Source organism: Echeneis naucrates, chromosome 21, assembly GCF_900963305.1.
Source record: "Echeneis naucrates chromosome 21, fEcheNa1.1, whole genome shotgun sequence".
Lineage (NCBI taxonomy): Eukaryota > Metazoa > Chordata > Actinopteri > Carangiformes > Echeneidae > Echeneis > Echeneis naucrates.
Genome location: NC_042531.1, coordinates 13,392,707 through 13,415,427, shown reverse-complemented (window position 1 = coordinate 13,415,427; position 22,721 = coordinate 13,392,707). Strand labels below are relative to the sequence as shown.

Genomic DNA, 22,721 nt, shown 5'->3' with positions numbered 1-22,721 from the left:
CTTTACATAATACAGTATCCCCCATTCTGTGTGATAGCTTGCCAAATCTTTGCAGAACTCTCAAGGGGGCAGCAGCCTTCTCCCACATAACATTGGATTAGTCATACATCTTACGATGCCAATTTCTTGATAGGAAGTTCAGTATCTATATTTTTATATTTCCCTACTTATGCAAACCAAATGTCCTCACAAGGATAATGATATGGTGGTCATCTCTCAAAGTGGGACCTGCCAAAGGCTCACACATCTTCTCTTTCTCCGGATGGAAGTGAACACATCCACTCATAGCTAAAAATATTTGCAGCCTTAAACTTCTGTCAGACAATGTACCAGGTTTTCCTATTCAGGAAACCGCCACGGAGCGATTCATTTCAGCTGTGTGCTACCAAATATTTGTTTATTTGGATTCCTATTATCTCTTTTTCTTTTTTACTTTCATGCAGGCGAATACTGAAGTGTTTGCAATTACAATGATTTTCTGGGAGAAGTTGCGCATTATCTGGCAGAAGTGCAAGGGTGCTGATTTTTTTTTTTTTTTTTTTGGGGAGGGGGGCATGATTTGTATGAAATTCTGTTTTTCTCTCTCCTTCAGAGGGCTTACCGGACAGTCGTCAGCCTCTCAGTGTTGCAAGACAGTCTCGTGACAGAGCATCGGTGAGTATGCTCCTGCAGCCCAGCAGGCCTGATGTATGCGAAATAATCTCAGGCAACCAAAAACACTGTATCATAGCTTTACTGGCAAAGTTGAAATCAGTCAGACACTAAACATCAGTCACAGGCAGTGAGGCTGGTCTCGTGTCCAGGGTTTGACTCCAACATGGGGACCTATTCTGCAGGTCCCTGTCTCTCCCTACTTCCTGTCGGCCTGAGTGAGCAGTCATAAGAAAACTATGCTTGTTTGGGCTAGATCCACTGTCTCTTTCACTGTTTTTAAAGTGGCACATTTCCGGTTGTTACCTCTCACTGCTAATACACAAGTTGTCCAGCGTTCATCATAAAGTGAAACAATACAACATTAATTACGCAGAACAGTCATCTCAAGAACTGATTCACTAAAACACTGTTCCATAATTTCCCTTGCTTTACTTCAAGGGCATTGTAATCATCTGTGCGGATAGACGAGCCACATACAGTGTAAATGACGACTGTCTCCTAATCACTGCATGGGGCCATTTTTCCTGTAAATTCAGTGAAAATATTTATGCTAGTTGCGTTTTGTTTTTTTGGTTTTTTTGGCTATTGTTGCGTTGTTAAATGGACTTTTGCACAAGTTGGTAAGACAGATGCATTTAGAGAGGGTTTGGTTTGATTTTTTTTTTTTTTTTTTTTCAACTGTGTGGGTGTTGAAACACCCTGTGACATTTCTACATTTCTCCAGCGGCTGTGGTTGTGTCTCCATTTTACTCCTCCGCCATGGTAATGGCAGTTATTGTGTCTCAAATAACACAGTTTCTGTATCTCTTAAATGTCATGTCATTTCAGCATACTGTAAGTGTATTCGGTCACTTTTTATCCTCATTATATTCCACTTTTAATTTACTTTGTCTATTGACAGGCCACACATACATCTGTTACTGTGGTCAGCACTTAAAATCTTGCATGGGCATGGTGAACTCTTCTATTCCACAGATTCTTTGTTTTGTGTTCTGAAGTTTAATGGATGGACATAGTTTTTACATTTCTGACACATAATGGGAACGTGCATGAAAAGCAGTTTGGTTTTTTTTTTGGTTTTTTTAAATCATTTAATGGTAAGTACAGAAGATCTGGTGGTACTATCTCATTCTTTATCCTACAAAGGGTACATCAGATCTTTTGCACTGATAATGCATGCTGTTTTCACACTTCATTTTCACCCTGTGTCCCGCATTGTATCCCGGTGCCATCCTACTCACCCAATGGGCATCATCATTGTACCATCGCAGTGCCTTGCTCATCGTTTGCCACTAACAAAGATCCCCATCTCCAGAGGGACTGCCTCATTAGATAGACCTCGCCAATCCGCAGCAGAGCCTCTGGGCTCCCCAATATTACAGAGACTCATAGTGAAGGTATGTGCATTAGAGTTGGGACTGTAGCTGCAGTTCTGGAGCTTTGAAAAGAAAATAAACCTATTCATATTATTTGTTTTTAACTTGCTTTCATTTTGTAGTATTGTGTACCTAAAACTGTGTTACATCTTATTGCAAATAAGTGAGGGGCCTAAGGATTTGGCCTTTCCCTGTTGTGTGCCAACAGGATGGTGGATCGCGGAGCCCTGTTAAGAGGTCCTCTCTGCCTCGGCATGGCTCCATTCTGAGTCGCCGTGGGTATCCTGACCACGAGGAGAGTTCCACCTCCATCACCAGCTCCGGCTCCACCGCTCCACGCAGACCAACATGTAGGCTGCAGCCCTAATCAGTATCAGCAACCTAAATCCAACATCCTCCGGGTTCAGTCCAGAACACTCCTTCCGAAAAATAATTTTTCCAAAGCAAATATTTTACCAAAAAAAAAAAAAAAAAAGTGAATGCACTCAATTAACATTTTATGTTCTTCTCTGAAGCCTATGTTGCTGTCTTTGATGATGAGCTTTAGTGCAGATCAGGTGTATGCATATGGAATTTGACCGCTTGAAAATCTTTTTTTTTTTTTCTTCTTCTTTGTTCTTGTAGCTGTATCTTAAACCTTTCCTCCTTTGCCTTCTGTAGCGTTTCGCACTGAGATGAGGGCGGAGCACAGGACAGGACGAGCCCCTAGTATGACAGGTAGAAGGGATTCTCTACACCTCTGTCAGTGTGATAGCAAAAATAATTCCTGGAGGATTATTGTAACGGATTGTAATGAAGTTCAGTTTAGCACAAATATACAGATTTTACTGTTGTTTATATCTTTTTTAATAATACAGCACCTCTTAACCTTCAGCTCCAGCTTTAACCCTTTATCTTCTTCTAACCAGTAACAGAATCAGTGCGCTCCCGTTCCGCTCGCAGTGGCCACTCCACCCCCCGCACTCCCGGCTCCACGGCCATCACCCCAGGAACCCCTCCCAGCTACTCATCATCCTCAAGGACCCCTGGGACCCCTCGCTCCCTCAGTTTGATTTCCCAGGAGAGGAAGGTGGCAGTGGTCCGCACACCACCCAAGTCACCTGCAACTACACCCAAGCAGCTTCGCATCATCAACCAGCCACTGCCCGACTTCAAAAATGTCAAGTCCAAGATTGGCTCCACGGAGAATATCAAGTACCAGCCTAAAGGGGGACAGGTGACACTCTTCTCTCACAAATTTCCCTCCAAAACCTGTAGCTGCTGACTGTGTGCTTATTTTCACCTCTGCATTGTTACATTCATATTTATACACGTATCATGTGTCCGTTCGTACTACACCTCTTTGTTTTAGTATCCCAGAGACACTGTCGTTAATTAGTTTCTTTCTGTCAGTACAGGTTGTATGCAGTAGTTTCTCTTTTGACGTCCATATACACTGATGAGTCACTATATAAACTCTGGCTGACTGGTGAACATGTAGATTAGTGGGTGGGATATCTGTCATTGGTATGTACCAAGGCCAGCATTAACTGCTCATTTGTGTGGCATTCTGTGTGATATATTTTTTCTTCTGCTTTTATTGATTGTTTCCCTGGGCTCCTTCATGTTGTGTTGTTCTCATAGTCTTTTTATTCTCTTAGCTACTTAGAGTACAGCTCTTAGCTACCATTAGTCCCCAGTCATCCTGCTGACTCACCAGTATAAAAGAACAAATTATGAAATAACGATTCTGTATGAAGGAAGGGTCAACGGTCAAAACCCTTGACTGAACACACAACCAAAGAATTCTTGTAAGTTCAGGGGCCAGTGTAGGACCTAAATATTATTACTATTGATTTGGATAATCGCAATGATGAATGATGAATACCAACGCCCAGCACTGCTGTCCTCTGTGCTTTTTGCCCACCCACCTAATACCCACGTTGTTTGATTTGCAGTCAGTATGGTTAACTCCCACTGGTTCCTCTGTGTGCAGCTATAAGTTGCCATTTGCAGCATGTGAGGTCGCAGAGGACTACAAAGGGGTGTCCATGTTGCTCGGGATCTATAACACAAGCGGTTTGCGTGCCAATTTGACATAGATACTGTTTAGTATATCAGGGTTCTGTACGCCATTCATTTGAAAACAATGTTATGATTGTACAAACAAAGAAACAAACTCAGCTCAGGCTATTTAGCCACACATTGGATCAATACTACGGATCCTCAAGGCAAAACCTGAGCTGGAGCTTTTATTGCTGAATGATTTCAACATCAATCATTACAAAAGAAACAAACCTCTGGCCTCTGTAACGTATTTTTTTCCTGTACTGCTGAATTTACCTATCCCTAAGCCTCAACTTTCAAAAACTTTTAATAAACAGAGAAGTTACTTCTCTGTTTAATTTGACATTGTATTGAATGTCAGAACCGTGTGTCATATTTGTCCCTTCAGTCCCCCCCCACCACCACCACCGCTCTCAACAGTCGCAGCAACCCTTCAGCCAATAGAAATCTACATTTCAAATCGTGTTTTCCATTGTTGCACAAATCTTCATGAACAGGGTGCCTTGGAGCGTACATACAGCTTGATAAATATTCTGCTCTTGAAACACAAAGTCAGCACTGCAACAGGAAGCATAGTTATGAAAACAGCAATGTGTACGTAGCTATCAGCTCTTACAAGCCTCCGCCAATGACCTAATTAGGAATCTAAGCGCCTGGCTGACATCTTTATGACTTGCCAGGTTGCTACACTGCTCTGTGCAACCAACCACAAAACAGGGAGGGATCATGTTCCCAAACGCGTCCCTGTCATCTGCAGGATAAATGGCCTGATGGAATTTCTATGCATGTTTGCATGTGTGTTTGTGTGTACAAGCATGCATGCTGGCTCATGATTAGTGACAATGCAAAAGCTGGCAGCGGTGTGTTTTCCATGCAAATCTCTCTCGGGTTAGAGTCATGACAGAATTACACAGACAACTGATCAGGGATCATACAAAATTTTTATTCCCAGCTTTTACTTTTGGAGGATCATACAGAAAAGCATCCGTTTATGCAGTGAGTGTTTGGTAATCCTTGGAAGGGGTATTACCTGTAGTGTTGTAGGCTATAGAAACCTGTAACGCCGTGCATCCTGTAGGAGGATTAGCTTCTCGTGAAATGCACACACAAATTAGCATTGTTCCTTTTATTATGACCTATTTTGAATAATTTATTTCATGTTCATTTCAATAGCTTAGGTCAAAAAGCATTTCAGGCGAAAGTATGATGCAAAATGCATAAAGTAGATTCAAAAAGGTTGCTCAGAATCATTAAGGCATCGATGCATCCAACATTAAAACAAGTTAAATAGCTTGAGAATGAACAGCAATAGAGTCTTTACTGTACAAATAGTAAAAAAAGTAAAGCCTTTGTTTCATGTCCATATCTCCTAAAATATCTGCCAGTAGCTAGTTCCCTTTTTGATCCCACTCATAAAGGGCAGTGTGAAACTAGTATTCAACAGACATTATTAAACTTTAAGTTACAACTAATGCATTTTGAAAATTCTTGATATAAATAAGATGGCCACCTTCCCATTAGTTTTTCAGTTGGATTCCAGCTCAGATAATAAAATTAATTCAATACAAAATTGATATGCTGTATTTAGTGACACATGAAGTGTAAGTCATTTTTTTATATCGCAGTAATTCACCTTCACCCTTACTTTCAGTAATCCCAAAAGGTCCAAGTAGTTCCCATTTCCAAGCAGCTCCCCCAGTCAGCCCCCACCCCCCCAAGCCCAGCCACTTAACTGTGTATTGATTGTCCTCATAGAACCACAAGGACCAAAATACACCAGCAGAGGCCAAAGTCAGAGCCTCCTGGATCTGGAAGTCAGTGCTGCGCCTCATCTCCGTCACTCTGTGTCTGTCAGCTGCACAGAGTGTGACCTGGACCAAAGACCTGCTGGTATACCTCAGCATACAACAATAAAATCAAGTGCTTGGTTAAAAAAAAATCATCAAATGCAAACTCTAAGTGTTTCGGGAAGAAAATGAAAAGCAGTAGGGCAATGCATGAATAAAAGTGTTGACAGAAACTATATAACTTTTCAAATCAAAGCTCTTTTTTTTCAGTTTCTAAAGATTCATGATAGGAATAGATATTAATTACTTGAGAGTAACTTTTTAAATTGATAAATGTTGATTAAATTGATAAACCTCCCAAATACTCAGTGTATTTCTTACTGTTACACATTAAATGACAACATCACACTGACAGAAAAAATGGTGGTCATACAAGCTCCTTTGAAAACATATTATTTAAGACTTGTTTCACAGCCAACTAAAGTAAGGACAAAGGACACATTTTTTGTAAATGATACTTTGTTCGACACTGTCCTGTCACAGTCTTATGGCAACTTCTGAATCTTGTCCACCATGTAAAAGCTCCATGCTATCTGTGTATTTTCCCATAGAGCCATATTTTAAACAAGAAGGTGGATTTCAGTCATGTTCTAACAAAATGCAGCTCCAAGGACAATCTGACGCACCCTACTCGTGAAGGCAATGTACGTACCCTTCAGCCTACACCCTCCTCAACTGAGGAGATGGGTGAAGAATTCTCACAGTAGAGTTTCATTAAAGTCGAGTTGAGTGAATTTCTTGTTGTGCTGTATAAAGCTTTTTATATAGCTATCTTAGTTGTACACTACTGTAGTGCTTTCATTTGTATTTTACCCTCAAGTCCTGCTTTCCTGCCTTCTTATTGATTCCTCTGCTTGAAATGTGCACGTGAAGGAGTGTCTGCTTTTCACCCCTTCAGTGAAATAGTAACAAAGGCCATTTTTTAAAACTCACTTGTAAAAACTGTACCCTTCCTATCATATTTTACTCACGTACCCATAAGCAGCCAGTAGCAACACAGACAGTTGGTATTTCAGCTGCCGATTTTACCCACGTTGTTGCCACGTGAGACGTACCATAAACCCCAGAATAGCTCAACTGTCTGGTGCTGAATTAGCCTCATGGTTGGAGAGAGCCAGTTGAAGAAAGCCATATGTTGGCAAACGTCTGCTGTGTTCAGGTCATTATACTTGTGTAAGACACTTACCATTAGACAGGACTAAAAAAAGAATGAAATGTGTGATAATTGAGTGCCAGTTAGTTTCCCATTACATTGCATTGATATCTGGCTCTGATAGTTTTTTTGCATTGTCTTGTTAAAGATGTTGTAGATTGTCCCAGAGAATGGTTGTGGGTCTTCAGTTAGGTTACTTGTGTTCTTTCTTCCACGAGAATTGGCTTTGACTCCCATTTTCACCAATGATGTTAATTTGTTCTATATAAAATGTTTGACGCTGTTGCCAAGATGAAAATTCATAAAATGTCCTCCCCTAGAGCTGCAGAAAGTGATCAAAAACCAAGAACCTCCCCTTAAAAAAAATTAAAAACAGAATTGTGCCCCTGCCATTTTGGATTTTATGATACAAAAATAAATGTAAGTTAAACGTGTAAACATTCTGCAGTTAAGTTGCATTTGAACAGGTTGCAGACAGAAATATTTAAATATACAACTAAAATCCTATAGCATTCAAATTATTTCAATTTGGAACATCAGTTCTAATTAACTGTTGTATAGAAATGAGAAGTGTTTGATTTGAGAATGAAAATAAGGTCCGGCACAAGTTTTATGCCTAATCATTAATCTATTACTAACTTTGGGGAGCGTTATTATGTAATGACTGTTATTTAATTTGACTTCATGCATTTATTCTCTTACTTGGGACCACAAAGAGGCTTACTGTGCATGAGGGGTTTCATTAACCATGCACTTAATGAAAGTAAGATCAGACAACTACTCCTTGAGAACTGGACACAGACTAAGTCGACAACCAACTTGGTCCTGTCTGCTGTTCATTGTTGGCCTCCTCGTATCTGTCTCATTTTTTGGGTATGACAAGACACTGATATGGTCTAATCAAGTTGAAGGAAATACAGAATGGTTCAAGGCTTCCCCTCCCCTCTTCTCCTTTTATCTCCCCTCCTCTCCTCTCCCCTACCCTCTTCTCCTTCTCTTTCCCCTCCCATCCTCTCCTCTCCTCTCCTCGCTGCTGCCCTCTCCCCTTCTCCCCTCCTCTCCCCTCCCCTCCCTTCCTCTCCCCTCCCCTCCTCGCCGCTGCCCTCTCCCCTTCTCCCCTCCTCTCCCCTCCCATCCTCTCCTCTCCTCTCCTCGCCGCTGCTCGCCGCTGCCCTCTCCCCTTCTCCCCTCCTCTCCCCTCCCCCCCTCACCGCTGCCCTCTCCCCTTCTCCCCTCCTCTCCTCTCCTCATGCTCAAAATGCTGAGGATCTGTACGTACTGTCTTATTTTCACTCCAGTGTAGCTTCCATCGCTTTTACCGTACTGTAAGGAAAAACTGTTTACGTCCCAACTCTGCCGTATCTGCATCTCACTCCTGCTCTCTCTCCTGGCAGCTACAAAGAGCTGTTCACCATCTCCACACATCCGTGTCTCTATCATAACAGGCTCAAGTTTGGATTTACATGTACAAGCATATGGAAAATTTGACACCTTACTAAAGTATATTTTCAAGGAGTTCATGTGACATTTTTGCTACCTTGCTGCTATTTACCACAGTAAACAACTTTGGCTTCAGCCATTTTTGCAGCAGATTCTTGTTGTTTCATAAGATCATATATTGATTCCAATTGCAGGACATGGGTGTAGCACATATAAGGTCAAAACTCATGCTTTGAGACACATAGTCAGGTGACGCTGTCTTGCCTTTCACCTCAGAGTGTTTATATCAGCTAAATGGTGTAAGGGAAGGAACATGGGAATCAAAGTGTTGGACATTATTGCCAAACAAACTCAGATGTGCAGGACAAAATAGTGAAACAGTGGAAGGATGCAAAGTGTTAAAAAGATGTTGAAAATGAAGTGCCATGCCACAAAGCCCGAGCCTTTTCCCGCCTCATTCCTGACCTCCACTCCTGCAGGTTCTCATCCCCAGTGTTAAGCTGGACTATAGCCATGTTCAGTCTAGGTGTGGGTCCTTGGACAGGCGGGGATACTCAGCAGGAGGTGGAAACGTGAGTCTTGTGCCACAAGTCCATTGTCTCAATGTCCATGTCAGTGTTATTGCCGTGTTTTGTTGTACTGTGTATTTTAAGTGTCGCCTTTTCCTTTTCACGCCAAGCTTTGAAAATTCCCAACTTATTGTTCAGCCACTCATTCATTTAATGCAGGAGTGCAGGTCCTGTTTACCTGATCACGCTTCATCAACACAACATCCTCCAGTAGTGGTTTGTGTCTTGCAAGGATTTTTCACACAAAAGGCTGGATGTCTCCTCCTCCAGCATCTGACAAAATTCAGCATTTTACATGTAAAGAATTTACTTTCTGTACATTGTCTGTTCTACGTTGCACCAAAAGCAGTTTCTGCATCTTTTTAGAATTAATATATTTTAAGTGTTGAAATCTACAATCCAAAAAGAAGAACTATTGCTAGCAAGACTCTTGCCAGCATGTCTCATCTTCCACAGGTAGCATACTGCATGAAACACTTTCCTTTTTGGTGTTTAGCTTCAATTACAGCCATTTGAAGGTGGCAGGTACAGTGTGTGCTCCATCTGAAGTCTCTAATTTGTGTGATGCACATTATCAAAGCAAGCCTAATAATCATGAGACAGTTAAAACTTCTCTCTTTTTATCATTCCCCGTGGAATAGTCTGCTCTCACAAAACCTCTTTCTATCTGCATATGATAAATCCATATTACTGAGCCTAGCAGCTGCCTGCAACATCTTTTTCTATAACTGCGTTGGCAGAAGTTATATTTTTCTGCACAAAAAAAAAATATGTGTTTCTCTGTTGAGGTCAAATGTGCCTCAGATTCTTAACAAGCAGGCCCCTTTACAGCAAGACAAATATCTCATGTCAAGTGAGTGACAAATGACACAGTTTTTGTAGCTTTTTATAGAAATTGCTTTGCAGAGTTGGGGGCGCTGGTTAAATGGGCAAAGGTACCAAGGCCAGCTGCAGGCCAAAATGTAGGTGGCTGGCTGGGTTGTTGAGTGAACCAGTGGCTGGATCTCCTCAAAACCAATTCCCATTAATAATTTGGACGTTTAATGTGTATATGCTGCACTCCATAAAACTTTTAGTGGCTAAAACTAAGGTGAAGATGCTTTGCGAAAACAAAGACAAGAAGCAGAAAAAAACAGATGAGTTGTCCCAAGAGAACTTGATATAGCTCCTCTGCGGATTAAGGACTTCTCAGTGTCATCCGTCCTTCTGGTGCAGTTCTTTTTCAGAGAAATGCCCTTTACTTGCCGTCCTTTTAACAAATTGTACTGCACATGTATTAAATTTAGACATGACATTTGTTCATCTTGAGCTCTTGAAGGATCAAGGAGCCTGGCTATGATTATTAACATTGATGCAAGCAAAGTTGACCTGTATTTTATTTAGCATTTCCATTCTCTTATCAAAATGGAAACTATTACTGGAATACTATCTATAGATAATAAAAGAAGTTAGAAGTTATCAAATATCCTCCCTTCAAATAATAATTTATTAGATTTTACAAAATATCACTGCTGGGGTGACGAGCCAAACTGCAGCCTGACGGTGGCCCGTGCTGACACAAACCACAAACCATCCCTGTCTGTAACCTTTGGTAGTGTTTTGCATGTGTAGGGGACACCTGGCGGGTGAACAGGCTTAGCCGCATACTGCACTTGTGGTGTTTTGGGTTGTCATGATCTTCGTGGCTTATCACCGTCTCACTGTTCCTGCTGTTATTTTTTTCCCCTCTCAGGCTATTTGAGAGAGGAGGAAATAGAGAACACCAAATCATTGGTTACAACACGCATATCAGCTAAATCAGTGACTTGGCAAAGTGATTGCTGACCACAAGCGTGCCCCTGTGATTCATCTCAGGATGTGGTCTATCTCTTCTTGTTCATTGTGCTGTGTCTAAAGCATTATAGCTCCGCTCTGTTCACTGTCTCATCGGTTCACTTCTTAAATATCTCTCTGTGGTTTTCCCTTCAGATCCCCAGGGTGTGTCACATCACTGTATATCCCTATTTCTCTTTCAACTTCCTGCCTGAGTCCACTTTTCCTTTTTTATTTTTTTTGTTGCTGTCTCACACTGAGTTGTCACTGTTGTGGTGTATACTATACAGTACTTGACAGGTCTCCTTAATGCGACAAAACATTTTTAGCTCAAAACACAGTTCCAGCACATTCACATAGTTTGTATTTATTCTCGGTTCAGCTGGTTTAACAGACACCAGCAGTCCTCTGCATAGCAGAAAACAAGGACTGTCATGTAAGAGCCACTGATACTCTGCTCTTGTTCTGTCATGCTTGTCTTTTCTAATAATGTGCAATTAGATATCAGTGTGTCAGAACTTAGAAAACTGAAGCCTTTCATTGTCTGTTCCCTTTTTAATTTTCTTTGAACAACATCTAAATGCACTTCATTCTTCACTATAATTCAGAAAGGTGAGCTAGAAGTCATCAGCTCCGACAGCATTGTTGTGAGCCTTGAACTCTGACCTTGTCTTTTCCTGACCCTGCTTTTTTCAGGTGCAGATACAGAATAAGAAGATTGACTTGAGCCATGTGACCTCCAAGTGTGGCTCTCTAGATAACATCCATCATCGGCCAGGTAACCTTCAGCCTGCCCTCAGATGGAAGCTCAAGGTGGAATAAAGACACTAGACCTGCTCATGACAAGAAGATCACGACTCCTATGTTTTACCTTACTGAATGAGTTCATGTTGGAGGTGCCCAGCACTCTTAAATACTACTTAGAGTAAGGTAGCCATCATTCAGGATGAGTTCAGACTGGGGTTACAGCGCTGCAGCTTTAAGGTGACAGGTGTGCAAAGATGATTAAAAAAAAGCTGTGAATGCTTGGCAGGAGGCACAGTACGTCAAAATCCAGGGAGCGCATAAGTGGTGTTGAATGCACCCTAAAGATCTTCAGCATGGCCTGCCAGCTTGTAAACCGGTCACACTAACATGATCTGTTAACATGAGATCCTATTCACATTTGTGTCCAGCATTTCTCCAGCCCAGAAAGTTGCCAGGTCACCTAAATCCACTCCTCCCTTATAAAAAGATTGCTGTACAGACAGAATGGAAATAATGAGAATGCTTTCGATACCGGCTATAAATGCATTTTGATCTATCAGCTGTCATTACTTTCAGGCCATTTTGATGCAGATTAATACCAATCATAGTGAATTGGCAAATTAACTCGATGTGAGTTGGATTGACAGCTCAGTGGATATGCCCACAGGTGGCCAAATGTAGGAAGTGTTGAGGTTTTTGGCAGACTTTGTATTTCCAACCTGACTGCATGCTTGTGGAGCATGGTGATGATCAGCAGGATAGGACAGAGCCTGAAACCCATTTTTAATTTTTGTTTTTCTAAATTTGAAGGACAAAAACTAAAACTGCACACTGTGGATGACCTGCTTCAGGCCAGACTTTTATCAAGCTGTGGAGGCCTGATGACAGTGTTTCCTGTCAGCGCTTATGATCCAGAACTTTCTTCATGGGGAAAACTTTGTAGTGGCAGAACTAAAATTACTGGAAATCCATATAACTAATATTAGCTGTTTTGATTTTCTCCATCTATACTAATACTAATCCAGAAAGCGCCTCGATGTTCTGGATGGGAACAGGTCTCTGGTAAGTCACAGTAGCAGGCTCTGGTTTAAGTAACTGGTGCAATGTTGCTGCACAGTCACTGTTTCTGTTGCCTAAAAACGTTACTGTTACTGTTGTTACTGTTGCCTCAAAACGCTGCAGATCGATTTAAAATTGAGTTACAAAATATTCTTTTAAAAATTTTAAGTCTGTATCTAAGCCAAGTTGTACTGTTTCGCTGTTTGGGGTGGAAATCCTTTCCCCCTCCCAGCAGGTGGCAATGACTGCGTCAGGTCCTGCACCTCCATCTGCTGGCCAATAGCTGTCTGAGACTGAAGCTTGCCACATTTATGTATTGAGGGAGTAATGGAAACATATGATCTTTCAGCACATTATATATATACATATATATTTTTTAATTTTCCAAATGAAACCTAACAGATTTCTTTTTTTCCCACGCAGGCTCGTCCTTATACCCTTGGTCCATTGTTAGCACATTTGAGTCCAGAGAGTTTTAACACCTCTTCTACTCCTTCCCAGGGGGTGGTAATGTGCGTATAGAGAGTGTGAAGTTGGACTTCAAAGACAAAGCCCAAGCCAAGGTGGGTTCCCTGGATAATGCTCACCACATTCCTGGTGGAGGCCATGTCCTGGTGAGTGTCAGCTCCATGCCCTCAATCCATGATTTAAAGGAAACCATCAAGTTTTTGAGAGATTGCCTTATAAGTCAATGTAGATGTATCCATCCCCCCTTTTCTGAGTGAAAATGCATAGTAACATTTTCACTTAGTGTCATGGAGTGCAGACTATTAAGTTGACCTTATTTGGATTTTGCTAAGAAAGAATTCTACAGCATAGAGTATAGTTATATAATTGTGTGTTATACATAGAAATATATATATGAATATATATAATAAACACAAATAAACTATGATGTGTGTGTGGGTGTGTGTATATATACATATACACACACCCCGACACACACACACACACACACACACACACACACACACACACACACATATATATATATATATATATATATATTATATATATCATATATATATATTGTATTTCCAAATGACCAATCTTTCAAAAACTTGATTTCCTTTATCTGCCTTTGAGGGTATCAGTGAAGGTATAGTATACATCAATATCAATAAAGGAATAGGATTCCTCAGCTGTGCATTATTTTCAATTGTTCTAAAGCTGACTCACAAAGATATATATCAATATTTTCATATAACACAAAGATGATGTAGTTCACCTTCCCCATATACTTCTCCCTTCATACTGCCTGAATTGAACAGATCGAGAGCCACAGGCTGACGTTTCGCGACCATGCCAAGGCCCGCGTGGACCACGGAGCAGAGATCATCACCCAGTCACCAGGCCTGTCTGGCTCCGTGTCTCCCCATCGCCACCGGGACAGCCACCTCTCCTCCTCTGGCAGCCTCAACATGATGGAGTCACCACAGTTAGCGACCCTGGCTGAGGATGTCACTGCAGCTCTGGCCAAGCAGGGTTTGTGAACATTGGATCTGCGGGTTTAGCCCTCTGCACTCCAGACAACCTCTCCTCTTCAACATTCATATCTCGACTCTAAGTAGGGACTCAAATTAGGAGCTGCCGTTTGGCCCTCTTTCTTTTAAACCTGGATTTCATTGGCCTCATTTTGAATGATGTTGCATATAATAGTTCAGTCTGAGCACTGGTCGTAGATAAGATTAAGTAAGTGAGGACCAGATATTGGCTTGACTGGACCTGGGTCAGTGTTTTAAAGAAGCTACCGCCTTTTTCTACATTAAATAAGAAGTAATGTGGCCAGCACACCATGCAGCACGTGTTGTTCTTGCTCAGTAAAACGTGCATGGACGCCAAACCACCTAACAAACCAAGCATCTTTACTGCAAGTCATTCTTGTCATCAAATATATAGTATGATATATTAAACCAATATATATAGAAACATGTATAAAAATACAAGTTCTTTGCCATCTAAATGTCCTCAAAACATTTCAAAAGGAAGTGACAATATGGCTAAAAAATATACCTGTAAAATTGAATTATTGCAACAACTAGGTCTATGTTATGACAAGCATGTATTGATTCAAATATCAAAAGAGGCTATTTTGTAATTAAAAAAAAAGGATTTTAGTAAGTTATTTCCTCAATTATTGGATAAAAATGAAACAAGTTCATGTTTTGTAGTTATTAGTTGTTTCCAGTGTGCTGCTTGGTGACAGTGTCAGACAGCTGATTTGGTGTTGCTAAGGAATGCATCTCAGTCCTGTTGATGGGCATCATACACTTGTACCTGCTCAGTAGTTTAATATAGAAGCCTGTTTACACTTCAGAACAATATTAAACACTGGAGTTCATTCCACAGACCTCCATCCAAAAAGGAAACAGCTCAAAGTGTCTTGTCCTTTACAGCTTTCACAGTTGAACAGCACAGAAGTGTTTTTCGATGCTAACAGACTGATGTTGCGCTCACGGGGGGCAGTTTGCTGTCTGCACCACTGAGTAAGATGCCACAGTTTTGCGGCCCGAGATTTTGCAGAGGAGCAGCTACTTTGAGACCTGTCCATGTGTGCATTTGGTGCAGAGCCCATGTTGTTTTACCACAGATGCTACAGTATCTGGGTGTTATGTTGCAATATGTTGGAGAAGAAATAGGAAAAAAAAACAAAAACAAAAAAAAAAAAAAACAATTTTTTTGGAAATCCTTTAAAAAGACAGTTGATGAAAAAAAAATGATCGAGAGAACTCGGTCAGTCCTGTGACATCTGTTAGGAACGTGTTTGGTCAATCTAGTTTCTTTTTTTAGACATCATCTGTGGTATATCTTGCCTATCCTGCTTAGTTACTACCCTCACCTGCGACTGTTTGTTTGCTTCTGTGTTTCTTCTGCATTCCCCATCTCCATGTGCCCCCTCCCTGCCTCCATCCTACAGCAACTGTAAATGTATTTAAAAGGTCAAGTAGATGTACGCAGTTTTTCTCTTGTTGATATGACACCAATTACAATAATTAATGACAATAAAAAGGACAAAAACTGATTGACTGCTGTCTTTTTTCAAACGACAAGACATTCAGTTCAAGAAGTACTTTGGGTACAGACATAAGGGCAGAATCGATTCCCAAAATGTCAGCACCAACAGGCCGAGCATAAACACCTGAAACTGGCTTGTCTCTATTTAGAGGTTACAGAATTCACCTACTTTTGTTTACAAAAAAAAAAAACTATGACTAGTTGAGTGTGAAGTTAAGTTTGTTGTTGTTTTTGCTACCCCTGAATTATTTATACAAATGAACAGATATGTAAATTCGGGAATAAAATGAAAGTTTGTGAAAATTTTATTGTGAAATGGCGGATACAATAAGTTAAGACTTAGGGGTGGGTTGGGTGAAGAATGGATTTATTTTGATGGCCAGTCCTGGGCCAAACCAGTCACTTCACCGGCAGATAGAGAGCCAGCCAGACAGTAAAGTGACAGGAGGGGATCATCATTATCCCACCATCCCCTCCATCACTGTTCCACTGTGAAAACCAGTGACGATCAAGGAAAGAAAAGGAGAACCCAATGAGACAGGAGGACTAGGATGAAGATGAGGGAAGAAATAGCTCTTGAAAAACCAGAATAGCTTCCTGAACAGCAGGAGGAGGAGGAGGAGAAAAAAAGCACCAGATGGACATTAGAGAAAAAAAAAAAAAGTTTAAAACAAAATAAAAGGTTTCAGGAAATGACATCTCATAGTCCTTTGTTCCCCCCTGCTTCCTCAGGAAACAGTGAGTGGATGTCGTGACACCATGGGGTCTGCACATATACGACGGTCACCACCGCAGTGGCAGGGTCCTTACACAGACATGATGTGCTTGACAAAGGCTGTGGACGGAGACCAGGGTGGCACACAGAGGACAGAGGAAAGGAGAAAATGAGTGAGTGAGGAAAATAAACAAGTCAGTGAAAGATAAATAATAGAAAGGCTTTGTCAGACATGACAGTTAGAATACAGTACAATTAAATATCAAACAGCAAAATAGCAAAGAAAATACCACTGGATATTCACTGATTTTGGGACTTTCTAGATCAACACCTTTTGGGTTAATTATGCATTTAAAGGGTCAATCTACCAATTTAGTGTCACACCTCTACGAAAATGGGGGATGCATAACAGACTGATTCAGAAAATCAAAACGTAGCTTTCTTTTTTGCTTTCTTCTTAAGCCTTCATTTCCAATAATGCAGCTGAATAGCATAGTTTCTACTGCTTTCCAACACCGAGTAGTAACACAAGTAAACTAATCTTGAGGTGTGAAATTAGATAATTGCCCAGTTAAAATGATTCACAGATAGAAACATTTGAACGGAACTAATTATATATTAAATGATGATTACATTAACATAGGTTATGTCATATTACTGTAACTTGTGGCTCACCCTCGTAGTTCACACCGCCATTCTCATCCTCCTGTCCTGCCATAAGAGCGTCAATCTCAGCCTCAGTCATCTTCTCTCCTGTAGGGGGAAGCATTGGACATCTGATGTTAATAATACCCGGGGGTACAGTGATACGCACAGAGCAATGTCAGGGTTGTGGAGTAACTCACCCAGTGTTGACAGGACAATGCGCAGCTCAGCACCCATCACTGTGCCGTTGCCCTCCTTGTCGAAGACGCGCAGACCCTCAACGTAGTCTTCATAACCTGCCTTGTTTGGGCTGTTGATGATGGTCTGGAGCATGGGCAGGAAGCCCTCAAACGCTACTCTCTTGTTTGCCATGTCTGCGCGAGGTGTGACAGAAACCGTCAGATGCATTCAGGGTCGGTCTGAAGTTTTACAATTGGGATTTTTGTAAATACTCTTTTTTGGACTGATACGTGTCCGATACAGATCGGACCAATACTTTTTAATAACAAATCAAATAACTCATAAACAAGTACCTGACCTTTACAGTTTAAAGGTTTCAAATCTGTTGCATGTCTGATCAAAGCAACTACTCAAGTTGCAATGTTGCAATCTTGCATTGCATTGTGAACAGAGTATAGACGTGCTGTGCTTCACAGCAGGCATACAATTAGCCACTAGCTGGCAGCCAATGCAGGATTTTCAGCCTGTTACGTTCACTCTATGTATACAAAGAGGGAGATTTCACTTCAATTTTCTGACTGATCTTTTCCACATATTTGCTCAATAACTCTTTTTTCCAGCTGATCTGACCCAACCTGACTTATTCCAACCACAAAAGCAGTTATTAATTATTGTATCTATTCTAAAAAATAGGGATCACGCCATGAACACAGGTAATGAAAGAGACAGCATCACTAGTTAACACACGCTGTATGCATCTCCTCTGACAAATGAGTCACTCTGTAACTGATCAACTGATGATCAACTGACTGTTACACTGCTGATGTGATAGGAGTGCAAAAATCTGGAAACATTTTTTTTTTACATGAAGTCTTAGTGGTAAGATTGTATCATGTCCAGTCTGCTGTAGCATTTCAGTTTCTTGGAAAATATGAAATACTTGCACAGTTTAAGCATCTAGCATGAAATGCTCACATTAAAATGTATACCAAAAACCATAACATCCCCAGACTAATCTAATGACATGGACTAAAAATGTCTCTCACCGTCAGCGGAGGGGTTTCCCAGCAGCTTGTTCACCTCCTTGTTGGTGGGGTTCTGTCCCAGGGCGCGCATGATGTCAGCGATCTGGTTGTAAGCCACCTTGTTGTCACCCACCCTGTCGAACAGACCAAAGGCCTCCTTGTAGTCTGTAGGATGGAGGGAAAAGTAGACGTCACCATCATCATAACGACTCCTCTGTGTTTGCGAGTGTTACAGATTCCCAACTGTGAGTTCATACTGACTAATTATGCCTTTTGAAACCTCCATATCACACAGTGCATTTAATTAGGGGCTTGAAATCTTTCTGGGCCCAATAAAAAAAAAAATCCTTAAAATTAATATATGATAAATATTTTTTCAGTATTACATCAATATTTGTTTTTAGAATGGACTTAATTTCACATATTATCCTAGCCCATGCACTGTAGTAGAGTTTATTTAAACAGTGACAGTGAATCTAGTATTTATTTGGTTTTGGGGCATTTTTTTTACATCTTTCATTTCTTTTTACATCCCTGTTCAGATATATACATCTTCACGTGTCTTTGTGAAATCTGTTTAAGTTCATTAAACTGCAGATATACAGTGTATATCTGTCAAGGTCAGTAGATTAAAATCTGCAGTGAAGGCAAAAAATAAATGTCTGTCTTTTGAATACATTTCTGTTAAAACATCTTTTTTACATTTATTTTTCACCATGTATCTATGCATCTGCTTGTCAACATTTGGAGCGAGTGGTTTGCATTTCACCAAGTTAGTGGCTGTTGGCTGCCAGCAGGTGGCCGCAGCTCCTCTAAAACCTGACTAGGGAACCTTTTCTATAAGATCTCTATAAGTTGTGGTGCTACAGGCCGAACAGACTGACTCCTGCCAAGTGCCATCAACCTTCATACTATTTCTATCACAGCCATCTCCTCCTCAACCCCCCTCACTCTGCAGGGCTACGGGCCCTTTTAAAAGACCACCTTGGAATTGATAAACATAGCTGAGAATATGAGCCCCCTCCTTTTAAAGGCAAGGTCCTCTGCGTGCGAGCTGAGTAATAGTAGGGAATGCTGACTGCAGTGTAACATGCAGATGACCGTACAGCAGGCCTGGTCTGGTGATGTCCAGCCCAGGTTTTTTGTGACTATCGCACCAACACACTCCCTTTACTTCACTTCTACACTATCCCTCTATATCCACGAGAATCCAACAAGATCCTTCTTCTCCTTCTTAGTAGAAGAAGATCTCTGGATCTTGTGACAGAGAGTCTAATGTCACCAGCAAGCTGCAAATGAACAGTCCTAATGTTATTATTGGAACTTAGAGATGAGTTTGAGTCGTAAACAAGCTGATCTCGTGTTTGTTTTAGCAGCTAGTTGAAAGTTACAGCAGTACAATCAGCTGGGGCTTTGTTAACCCAGATAGACTTTGTAACATACTACCACTTCCAACCAGTAAATAAAAAGTTTGCGCCATCTTGTAGATGCTCTGTTTTTGATCCAGCATTTTTTTTGATGGCATTTTGTGTTCAAAAAGTTGACTTAAATTCTTTGGAGCTTGAATGGGTCCTTAGCTGCATCGAGCTATTATCAGATTTCATGAGCCAGCCGATATTCTCAAGGAATGCCAAAGCAGAAACGACAGGGGTGACCATCTGTCACAAACACTTTAAGACCTGTTCAAGTCTGTTACTGGTTTGTCTTGAGTTGATGGTCATCTTTGAGCTTCCCGTCGTGGGTTTACTATCGAATGTCTTCGTTTCTTGCATAGTCATTCACTAAGTGGATGTCTTCACTGATTTTTTAGGACAGTGAGTCAAGAGATACTTGTCCATTCCTACAAAGGTAAAATAAAGTGAACTTACCCTCAATCTGGTCTCCGCTGAATTCAATCTACAAGACAGTGGAGAGCAGTCATGTTAGCATAGAAACAAACGCAACACAATCACCTATTGTCTTCAACAACCAGCATATGCCATTTTCCATTTAATCTAGACTAATCAATCAGGTCTAAACTGGGATTAAATTTGTCTATTTGCCAAAATTAGCTTCACATGGTGGCATCTGATCTGTAGAGGTCCATCTTTAGCTACATTAACATGTCCAGATTTGGTGTCACTGTTGCCCTGACAGTCTCTTTTGGTCCAATGGAGAGAGTTGGGGGCGTGGTCTGAGGCATGGTGAACTATCCATGGTTCTAGTCAGTCTCCTCAGTCCTCTACACAGCTCTGACTGCGGTCCTTTAAACCTGCTGCTTTAACTAACTGTGTTCATTGTGCATCCACTCACTTTTGGTTATTGAATGTTAAGATACTGAAGTTAGGTTACTGAATATTAAACAAAATTAAACAAATTGAAGGAGAGTTTGGCCTCCCCCTCCATCACCTCCATTTTTTTTTCTTGATTATGACAGCTGCCCATCCTCTCTTCCTTCAAATGAATGAAATAATTAGAAAACATTGTTTTGTAATGATCATTGTCCTGGAGCTCCCTCAATAAGCCTTTTTTTTTTCATTTTGGAGGCCAGTGCAGTATAAATCTAGTTCTGTCATTCAGCTCTGATGGTTAAAGTCAGCTCCCAGCAGGGATCATCAGTGTACCTTGACAGCGGACAGGTCGACGGCGGGAGCTGCTGCTGGGGCCGCAGCAGGAGCGGGTGCTGGTGCCGGTGCTGGTGCGGGTTCGGCCTTCTTGGCGGGAGCCTTAGCGTCCTTCTTGGGTGCCATTTTAGCAGGTAGTAGAACTACTTTGTTCCTGGAGCAAAGACAATTCCCGGTTCGGGTGACAACACAAGGAGTGTAGCACAGAGTGGAGGGGACTCGAAGCAAGAGATCACCGTTTAGGCGTATATATATGAGGCTATTTTTCCTCCTGACCCCCAACGAGGCTGGCCCTGTGATGGGATTGGATAGCTGATGGGAGGGGTGTATGGCACAGGGGATCCTCTCTAAACATGGACTATAGGGATGCGGGCCAGAAAGTGTTTATTTATGCCTTATATCGATAATCAAGAACGAAAACATTGGGAACGGTGTGAAAGGTTATGTTAGTCCAGGGCCACGCGATTTCCTATGTGAACGCCTCCACCTTTACGCGCAGCCTTGTGCGCACCGTTACGCACAATTTAGATCCATTTGGGTCTATTTGAGGATGAGTTATCGCTCTTAAAATGTAACTTTACTGGGGAAAAAAATAACGTTGACTATGTTTTGTCGTCTAGATTGTCTCACGACTGAATAATTCGACAAGTAAAGCCTGAATGGAGCCCGGAGAAGCCCGGAGACCTTTTGGCTGTGAACTGAGAATCACATGAAATGGAGTTGCATAACATCGTTTCTACTCTGGTAAACATCAACTTCTGTCAGGTAAAAAAAAATACTGTTACACTGAAAGGGCCATAAATAAGACAAGGACAAGTTTCTCTGAAAAAAAAGAAAAAGAAAGAACGGGTCGCGGTTTTTATGCCCAGAGCTGAGTCAGTGTAGATCTGTAGCTTGTTTGATGGCCGTTCACCCTCAACACTCTTTATAATTTATTTTATAGTTTGATGACCTGATCTCCCTTTGCCTTTGAGCCTTTTATTTAGGAGCCAAATGTCACGTTGACAGCATTTATGGGTGGAAGTTATGTCAAGATATCAACATATGTTTTTATCATTATCAGTTTTTACACTGTCATCTGCGTTTACCATTACAACTCTGATGTGAGTCTAACTCATGTGACTGCAGTGCTGCCGGATGAATCAGAGGTCCCATCTAATGCTGTGCACTCAAGTATTGCAGTGTTATATTTTATATTCCCAGAAACACAATCAGCCTACATCATAATGCTGAATGACGAGTAAATATATATATAAAATGTGTAAATGATGCATAATGTGGTGATGTAATTTTGCTGCCATAAAAGCATGGCATATTTAGCTGAATATTTTATTCAATATGAGCATCATCAAGGCTGCAGTGAGGTTCTGAAATCCAGGCATTAGTTACTGTCACACACAGTGCTAAAATGAAAATGAAATAAATGGAAGAAAAAAGTAAGTGGCCAAACTTGGATAAAGTAGTATTCAAGAAATTGTCTAAGGAGCAGGCAATAAGTGGACAAATAGTGAAAATGTCCTATAACCAGCCATTGTTTATTTTTAGTCACTGACAGTGTGTATTGGATATAGAAGTACTTGTGGTCAGTTTTTGTGTCGGCGAGCGGTCACCTCCAATCCGGGGTGAGGATGTGACGTAAAAGCACAGCCTGCTGGAGAATTGATGTGGCTTCAGCTGCTGATGCCAGTAACCCAGACAAGGCTAAGAGTGCAAAGTCCGTCTTCTTAATTCTTGTCTATATCTGTCTCCCAGAGCCAGCGGTTCAGCGCCACCCCCACCACCATAACTGGGCCTGGTAATGATGGACCTTCATAAATTCCTCCACTCTGCAGGCC

At 41.2% G+C, this 22,721-nt stretch overlaps 2 protein-coding genes across 5 annotated transcripts in view; one reads left to right on the top strand and one right to left on the bottom strand.

The window, feature by feature from the left end:
• Nucleotides 1–15,384, top strand: part of map2 (microtubule-associated protein 2) — a 54,563-nt gene extending 39,179 nt beyond the window's left edge. Inside the window, exons 13-21 of the mRNA XM_029530824.1 lie at nt 593–706; nt 1,801–2,051; nt 2,239–2,380; nt 2,691–2,747; nt 2,939–3,246; nt 6,475–6,567; nt 11,594–11,675; nt 13,205–13,317; nt 13,975–15,384. Coding sequence (XP_029386684.1) covers nt 593–706; nt 1,801–2,051; nt 2,239–2,380; nt 2,691–2,747; nt 2,939–3,246; nt 6,475–6,567; nt 11,594–11,675; nt 13,205–13,317; nt 13,975–14,196 — 1,382 coding nt within the window. The 3' untranslated portion in view covers nt 14,197–15,384. The remainder of the gene's footprint in view (nt 1–592; nt 707–1,800; nt 2,052–2,238; nt 2,381–2,690; nt 2,748–2,938; nt 3,247–6,474; nt 6,568–11,593; nt 11,676–13,204; nt 13,318–13,974) is intronic.
• A 611-nt stretch (nt 15,385–15,995) lies between these two features.
• On the bottom strand, nt 15,996–21,114 carry myl1 (myosin, light chain 1, alkali; skeletal, fast). 4 transcript variants are annotated; one of them, XM_029529790.1, is made up of 6 exons: nt 20,887–21,114; nt 20,152–20,179; nt 18,305–18,448; nt 17,279–17,452; nt 17,109–17,186; nt 15,996–16,553 (listed from the first exon to the last, which is right to left on the bottom strand). In XM_029529790.1, the coding sequence occupies exons 1-6, from the start codon at nt 21,010–21,012 to the stop codon at nt 16,525–16,527; spliced, it is 579 nt and encodes a 192-aa protein (XP_029385650.1). In that variant the 5' UTR covers nt 21,013–21,114; the 3' UTR covers nt 15,996–16,524. The 4 variants fall into 4 exon arrangements, with proteins under 4 accessions (XP_029385650.1, XP_029385651.1, XP_029385652.1 ...); XM_029529791.1 differs by having other exon boundaries at nt 20,908–21,114; XM_029529792.1 differs by having other exon boundaries at nt 20,923–21,114.
• Between the last annotated feature and the right edge of the window lie 1,607 nt (nt 21,115–22,721).